Genomic DNA, 8281 nt, shown 5'->3' on the forward strand with positions numbered 1-8281 from the left:
CAATATTTTAATAAAATAAAATGTTTTATAGGTGATCCGATCACACCTAAACAAAGAGGATTGGTGGCGACTCCATATTTCTTTTTAAAGTCGATCCCCCTTTTTTCAAATAAAAAATGGTTTCAACAGCATCTATGTAGCTTGCCCCCACATATTTACCTAGGAAAGCAGACTTATAGAAATCCCATGTCAGTCATTCAGGCTAAGTGCCCTCCTTAACGGCCAGTTACCATTGGTATGCTTCATCGCGAAGCAAGGAAACAACCTCTTTCAATTTCTGTTCAGGGGTAAAGTCCAGATCGTCCATGATTATTTCCGTGGCCTCCATCCAGTACTCAGCCACTTTAAGGGCTACTCTAGTGACACCCCTAAATAATTCAGCCCCGTTGGACCGGAGTCGTTTCGTAACCAACCTTCGGCCCCCAAATCCAGCATTGGGCCAGCGACCCTCTCCAATATCCTCAGAACAGCTTGGGACAATGTGTCGTCCTCAGCCATGCGATCTTGAGACCCAGTCTCAGTCGCAAGTGACACTGGCATGTCACTCGTGTCTAAATTAGGCATGCTGTCAGATGCTAAGGACTCAGCTTGAGTCCCTCTATGGGCCCTTCTACGGCCTCTAGTACCCCGTCCGCGGATACCTCGTGCACTTATCGTAGATTCAAAGTTTATCTACATTAATAGTTTTATGAATCAGTTACAGTTTCGATATTTATTAGCAGATATTTTATGCAAAATAGTATCAGAAGTTTAAAGTTTGCTATCGAGAATCGCATTCTCTATCAGGTCTCCCTACAGTCTCAGAGCATACCAACTATAGTATTCTCACGGTATACTAATAGTATTTTCAGAAAAAAATTATCAAAGTTTCAAAACACTTACAAGATCAGCACCGGAGACTCGGTGTACCACATATTCATAAAATCGTTTGTAAATCAGTTCTTTGAAACCAAACTTTTTAAAACCCAAAATTCACAGTTGAGTTTTGCAACTTAGCTCTGATACCACTAAATGTAACTCCCCAAACTCGGCCTAGTCGTTATGGCCGAATTTAGCGAAGTTACATGGAATGGATTTTGAAATTGAATTTGTCAAGTTAAAAACCGTTCCAGTGAAGTAGCTTTTACTTAATTTAGAAGAATATGCTCTAGGTGATTTGCCTCAAAACTTGTCTTTTAAGTGGAAGCTTTTGAAACCAAATAATTTAGGAAGAACCATTTTAATTTACGAAAACCTAAGTTTTTAGAGAAAACCCGTGTTTTTTTTAGTTGCAATTTAAATACTCATAACACAATATAAAGTCCCAAATTTAAAATCAAACAGTCCAAGTCCAAAATTTACACCAAACCCCCAAATAAGTAATAAAATCTAAAAATTTACGTAAAATAGTCTAAAATTTATGTGTGGCCACCGTCGAGTCCTTCGTTACGCTGATCTATCAAGTCTGGAAATTACCTGTACAGATTAACCAGAAAAGGGTGAGTTTTCGCAAACTCAGTGTGTAATCCCCATAGAACATGCACACAAAACACATCAGAATACAATCAAATATAGGCTGGGCCATTACAGATTCAGTTTGGGCTTTTGCCCAATTAGATACAGTTTCACATTTATATTAGGGCCTTGGCCCATATCAGATACAAAATGCAGATACAGTAAATAGGAATCCTACCCACTAGCTTCTACACACCATTTTCGTCCAGCCCTACACACCATGTGGGGATTAAATCAACCCACCCATCCCTACACACTCTGCTGTACCGAAATGCGGCACATAATTAGAAGGTTGCAGCTGAGCTGCCAGATAATAGGCTTAAAAGTCTTTCAAATACTTCCTCCAAATATCATCAACCCACCCAATGCAATGCAACATACCATAAATAACATGTAAAAATGCTAATAATAGAACATACATTCAGTTTAGTACAAATATCATGCTCAGTCAGACACCCTACGATCAAATCACCTAACTAGGGGTCTAAGTAAAGCTTACACCCCCTACAGTAAGTCTACAGTCAACTAGGGCGACCCGTGCAACCTTACAGAATATTTCAGAAAAATGGGCTCATACGACCATGTGACCTACTCGTGTGGGCCCACACGCCCGTGTGGCCCACACGGCCCTATTCAGTGTCCGTGTGTCGCACATGGCCTGCCTGGCCATCACACGGCCGTGTCATATGCGCACGGCCTAGCTCATCAATCACACGCCCGTATTCTATCACATGGCCTACCACACGGGCGACCACACGCATGTGCGGCGTTGACTGAATGCTTTCAATTCGAGCAAAAATATTCACTCATGCTCATGAAGAGATTTGAACACAAGACCTTCAACAATTTAACACACCACTTAACTACCAGACCAGTAGGCCCATTCTAATATATTCTTATCAATAATTAAACATAAGCCTATTGAGCAAGGTTAAGGCTTTATTCAGGAAAAATCTCAAAATTTGCCAAAGGCATGACTTGAACTTAAAACCTCTCAAACACACCCAAAACACTTAACCACTGAAGCAAATACACAGTTGTGTGTCACAATTTAACAGAACAACAATATAAATTTTGGGGCGTTACATAGAAGTTGAAAGCTTTGATTTGGAAGTTTGAAGATTAAATTGATAGAATTTGTAAATGTGACAGATTAAATTTATTGAATTATTTACAATTATGGTCAATTTGATAGAATATGTAAGTATTAAGGACTAAATGTGTTATTATACTAGTTAAAAAAATGCTTTTTGTTCTCAATTTAGTGGTAGGTGACCAAAACAGGAACAAATTCAAAATTAGTGTCTAAATTGATAAATTTTAAAGTTGAATGACTAAAACAAGAATGCAGGCATAATTATGTGATCATTTGTATAGTTTACCTTATAAATAATACATAGAACTAAACCCATACATAACATGGCATAAGAAACTAGTTTCATAACTGAGTTAGACTTGATTAATTGATAACACTAACACAATCAAACACTTAAATAATAGTATATATAAATATTTAATAATTTATGCTGTGAAGTACAATAATTGATTATTTCCTTCGATCTGATGAAATGGGCCCAATATTTGCATATACGGTGTCCACAAAACAGAAATATTAGAAATTTGCCCCACTTTCAAGCTGAAATAAGCAAACAAATTAAATAACGGGCCAAGATATAGCCGTTGGAAAAACGGCTACATTTTTTCCCTTCGGTTTCTGGAGAGATTTTGCTTTCCTTTTAAGTAGTATTAAGCTTACAATCAAATTCAAACTGCGAAAATCTCAGCTTTCTTTCCATTTTCATCTTCAATTTCTTCCCAACTTTTTTGTCTCAAAGTTCTGTCAATCAATTTCTTTCCATTTTTCTCTTCTTTTGTCTGCTCATACGAGAGCAAGGCAGCAAACAGCTGCAAATTTTCAAGGTATGGTTTGCAAACACCCATTTCATATCACTTCATTTTTTTGTATTAAATTTTGATAAAAGAGAAGCTAAACCCCCTTTTCTTGGTTGATTTTTAAGAAAACCCAGTTCAAAATGTTGGGAAAATTTCTTTTGAATTAGAATGAATTTGCAGTGAATTCGATTTAAAATTGACTGCAAAGAAAATCTATTTCTCCCTTGTTTTGGGTTCATTTTGATGAAGATGATAACCCATTCCATGTTTTTTACCTTATTGTTGGGAATTCATTTTTTTCCTCCATTGATTGATTCTTAAGGTGTGAAGGAAAGTTCCAGATAGCAAAGATGAATGATCTGATGACCAAATCGTTTATGAACTATGTTGACCTCAAGAAAGAGGCAATGAAAGATCTTGAAGCTGGTCCAGACTATGATCTCGAAATGTCTTCCACTACAAACACCATGGACCAAAACCTTGGCCTGTTCCTTGAAGAAGCTGAGAAAGTGAAGCAAGGAATGGCAGTAATCCGAGAACTCTTGGGCAAGCTCCAAGAATCCAATGAAGAAAGCAAGTCACTTCACAAACCGGAGTCCTTGAAAGCTTCGCGGAACAAAATCAACAACGACATTGTCACAGTGCAAAAGAAAGCAAGGACCATCAAGGCTCAGCTTGAAGAAATGGACCGTGCCAATGCAGCTAATAAGCGCCTCTCGGGGTACAAAGAAGGCACCTTAAATTACAGGACCAGGATTGCAGTCACCAATGGCTTACGTAACAAACTGAAGGAGCTGATGATGGATTTTCAAGGTTTAAGGCAAAAAATGATGGCTGAGTATAAGGAAACTGTGGGGAGAAGTTATTTTACCGTGACTGGAGAAAACCCAGATGAGGAAACAATCGAGAAAATCATTTCTGATGGCAGTGGCGGTGAGGGGTTCTTAACAAGGGCGGTTCAAGAACATGGGCGAGGGAAGGTGTTGGAGACGGTAGTTGAGATTCAAGATAGGCATGATGCTGCTAAAGAGATCGAAAAGAGCTTGCTAGAGTTGCACCAAGTGTTTTTGGACATGGCGGTGATGGTGGAGGCACAAGGGGAACAAATGGATGATATTGAACACCATGTGATGAATGCCAGCCATTATGTGAAAGATGGTTCTAAAGAGCTCAATAATGCGAAAAGGTACCAAAGGAGTAGCAGGAAATGGATGTGTATTGGGATCATTCTTTTGTTGTTGATTGTTCTTGTGATTATTATCCCAATTGCTACTAGCTTTAGTAGTTCTTGAATTGTATGTTTTTGCAGAGTTCTTTTATTGTTGAGATTCTTGAAATTCAATATGAAAAGTAATGACAGTTATTGCTTATTGATTTAGATAGTGAGTGTTGGATATGGCTAACTGCATGCTAGGAATATCTATTGTAATTCATCACAATAACATCTATTACATCATACATCATAACTACAATCTAAATCCCGACCTCCAATTCTAACACAACTCCAATACTATTATAGGAGAAAGTGACATTCACAAAGAAGCAGTCCATAAATCCATGTTGAAGATGAAATCATCCCAATCCCATTTGCTGCTGCCGCCTTCATCAAACTCCAAATCACCCAAAAGTGTCCCAGGCTCCTCCGCTGCAACTTCCTGGCCTTGCTGATTGACTTGAACGTCGTGAAATGGTGCCCACACGCTGGTTTCTTGTTGGGTATTAGGAGATACATGAGCTGGGCTTCTGGGTTTCATTGAGGCTGTTGTTGTTGCTGCTGCAGTTTGGTCATCTTCAGATTGTGGAGCATAGGTGAGCTTTTTACTGAGATGGCAGTTCCAATAGTTTTTAACATCATTTGCGGTTCTTCCAGGGAGTCTCCCAGCAATTAGGGACCACCTGATCATCAACATTATCAACCACATGTGCTTTTATACTACTAATAACACAATAGCTTTATATAGGTAAGGAGTGAAAAGCATGCCTGTTACCGAGGAGGCTGTGGAGGTTAATGATGAGATTGACTTCCTCTGCTGCAAAACTCCCTCTTTTGATGTTTGGGCGTAGATAGTTTAACCATCTTAGTCTGCAGCTCTTGCGGCATCTCTTTAGCCCTAAACAAACACCAATTTAACTATACATACTCAATCTATCCAAAACAATATATACACCTACTAATGTTTTTTAAACCCCTTCTGTTTCTAATCCAAAAACTAATTTAAATCAAATTTTTAACTTAATTCAACTGATTCCTACCAATTATTATACTACTTTTATTCAAGGTAAGGTAAGATAGAAAGCTAAGGCATTTCTTTACTTTCTGTCTCTCTTCATAGGCATATCTAAATAATATTCACGCTTTAGATGATCTTCTATTCAAAACTAATCCTTTAATTTCCACTAAAAGCTTAAACAAAATATGTAAACTTAGAAAAAAAAAAAAAAAGAAGATAAAATAAATTTACCAGCCAAAACAGGTATTCGATGCCACTTCCCTTCTCCATACCGCTCTATACATTTCTTGAGCAAATAATCTTCTTCTTCAGTCCAAGCAACCCCTCCCATTTCAACTCTTTTTTCTCTTTCTTTTTGAAGTCCTTCACTTTTTGATCATACAAATATTTTTTTCAAATTCAAAACCCTAAATCATAAGGTTCCCTATTTATTCATTTGATATATTGTACTTCAAAATCTTTCTATTTCTCCCCCCCCCCAACACCAATGCCCCATTATTACAGGCTTTACAGCATTTGGGAAATGGTCCCTTCCCCTTTCTAGGATTGTCCTATTGTTTCTATGTATATGATGAATCATCATAATCATAGCTGTGGACTCTAATTAAATACAATGTTCTCTTACATTTATTTTTCTTTGTTTTTTTCTTCCCCCTGTGATATAAGATCAAAGATAAAGACAGGATGTGGTTTTGTGCAATGTCTTGTGAGATCCTTTGGTTATGTTTGGCTTATTTAACCAAACCAAAAACCCAAACCATGCATTCATTTTAGGTTTCGTCTCTCGTACATTACAACCTTTTTCCATCAATATCTAACTAGAATTCTTATCACCCATTCATCTATAATTTTTTCTCCTCAATATTCATATTCATCTATATTATTATTTAACTTTATAATTGAGTTTGTGTTATAGATTAATTAGGCATCAATTTGATTACGAATTAATCACGTGTAAGGTTTTGAACCCTTACCATTTTAGTTAGCAAAATGTTAACATACAATCAAACCAAATATTCATTTTAATATAATATTTACACTTTAATTTTATTATGCACATTTTATTACATTTATCGATTATGTATATTAATAATGTTGTTGATTGAGTTAGTGTTACAAATTAATTCGACACTAACTTAGAATTAATGACAACATCATAATAAATAATTGTATTCATTTAGTATTCTTAATATGATATACTTATGTGTTTAGATTCCATTTTACCCACAATTTAATCTATTTTTTATTTTAATATTATACATATTTCAGGTGATATTAACTTTATTTAGTTTTAACCATACATCTCTGTGATCTAAATATGTGATTTCCATATGCATATACGTGTGATAGAATTTCTAGTTATGACAATTATATTTTGAAAAAAATACATTAAAATTAAATTAATTGATAATTTTGATTGAAAGATAAATTGCAACGACAATAATTTATTACTAGATTTTATGATACCAATGATGTGGGTGAACGAAAATATTCTATGTTAAAAATATATATTTATAAAAAATATTTTAACAAATGATTATTGGTGGAGCGACAAGAGTTTTTTATAAGAATTTGTTGGTCTTGTGTTCAATTTCTAAAAAATATTTTTTAATTATTTTATTTAAAAATTATATAAAAATATGAAAAGATGAAAATATCCTTATAACAATATTAATACTCTTTAAAATAAAATGTTTTAGTAATTTCATAATTAAACTAGTGTCACTCAACGATTTTATATATAATATAGATTATAAATAATATATATTAATGAGTTGGTATTTTTAAGAGTGGTACTTATATTAGTGGGTTGGTTTTCTAAGAGTGGGTAGTTTCTTCAAGAGTAAATTAAATATTTTATCTTCGTTTAATAAATGTATAATAACAATTTTTGTTTTAATTTTATTATTGAAATGATGTAACTAAATCAAATGATATCAAATTCAATTAATCCCTTCAAAAATAATATGTATTACATTAAATGATACATGGATTATATTGTATTATTTTTTAAATAATTATATATATACTATAGTAATATGAGGTTAAAAAAAAGAAATGGTCATGTTCACATTATAGTTTTTTATACATGGCACTTTAGATTTGAATTATTTATTTTTGCAGTTTGGATAAATTACTCTTTTACTTTTTGTCTTATAATTTTTTAAAGTTATTTCATGCCTCTTGTTTAAAATTTGTCTTTATAATTGTTTTTATGTTTAATATAAAGTGGACTTTAAATAAATTATCTCTTTATTTTAAGATTTTATTTAATTGAATTAACTTTAAATGTTATAATATTAAGATTAATTAATATTAAATTTTTAAGCTTAAACTATAGTTTAAAAAAAGAGACGCAATTAATTTTATATTATGTAATAAGAGTTAATTACATTTAGAATAAATATAAATAAAAATTACAAAAAATTTGAATATAAAAATTTTAATATTAAAAAAATTATTGAACAATATATAAAATAAATAACCTATAAGAAATTATTAAAAAATAAATTATAATATATTAAATATTAGTATTCCAACTCTGATGAATTGTTGTATTATTTTAATACTAAATATTTTTAAAATTAAATATCATTAATATTATATATCAATAAATTTTATACCTAACTTCATTGAGAAATTCAATTAATTATAAATCAATT

At 33.3% G+C, this 8281-nt stretch overlaps 2 protein-coding genes across 5 annotated transcripts; one reads left to right on the top strand and one right to left on the bottom strand.

Annotated features, from left to right (window-relative positions):
• The first annotated feature begins 3162 nt into the window (after positions 1-3162).
• LOC107893818 (syntaxin-related protein KNOLLE) lies at positions 3163-5088 on the top strand. Of its 3 annotated transcripts, XM_041085070.1 has the most exons (3): positions 3163-3414; positions 3710-4573; positions 4907-5088. In XM_041085070.1, exons 2-3 carry the CDS (start codon positions 3738-3740, stop codon positions 4914-4916), a joined length of 846 nt encoding a protein of 281 aa, XP_040941004.1. In that variant the 5' UTR covers positions 3163-3414; positions 3710-3737; the 3' UTR covers positions 4917-5088. The 3 variants fall into 3 exon arrangements, with proteins under 3 accessions (XP_040941004.1, XP_016674393.1, XP_040941003.1); XM_016818904.2 differs by lacking the exon at positions 4907-5088 and having other exon boundaries at positions 3177-3414; positions 3710-4765; XM_041085069.1 differs by lacking the exon at positions 3163-3414 and having other exon boundaries at positions 3461-4573.
• On the bottom strand, positions 4796-6075 carry LOC107893819 (transcription factor MYB114). Of its 2 annotated transcripts, none has more exons than XM_016818905.2 (3): positions 5850-6075; positions 5369-5498; positions 4796-5283 (listed from the first exon to the last, which is right to left on the bottom strand). In XM_016818905.2, the coding sequence occupies exons 1-3, from the start codon at positions 5947-5949 to the stop codon at positions 4920-4922; spliced, it is 594 nt and encodes a 197-aa protein (XP_016674394.1). In that variant the 5' UTR covers positions 5950-6075; the 3' UTR covers positions 4796-4919. The 2 variants fall into 2 exon arrangements, with proteins under 2 accessions (XP_016674394.1, XP_040941005.1); XM_041085071.1 differs by having other exon boundaries at positions 5369-5490; positions 5850-6009.
• Between the last annotated feature and the right edge of the window lie 2206 nt (positions 6076-8281).

This window comes from Gossypium hirsutum, chromosome A13 (genome assembly GCF_007990345.1).
Source record: "Gossypium hirsutum isolate 1008001.06 chromosome A13, Gossypium_hirsutum_v2.1, whole genome shotgun sequence".
Lineage (NCBI taxonomy): Eukaryota > Viridiplantae > Streptophyta > Magnoliopsida > Malvales > Malvaceae > Gossypium > Gossypium hirsutum.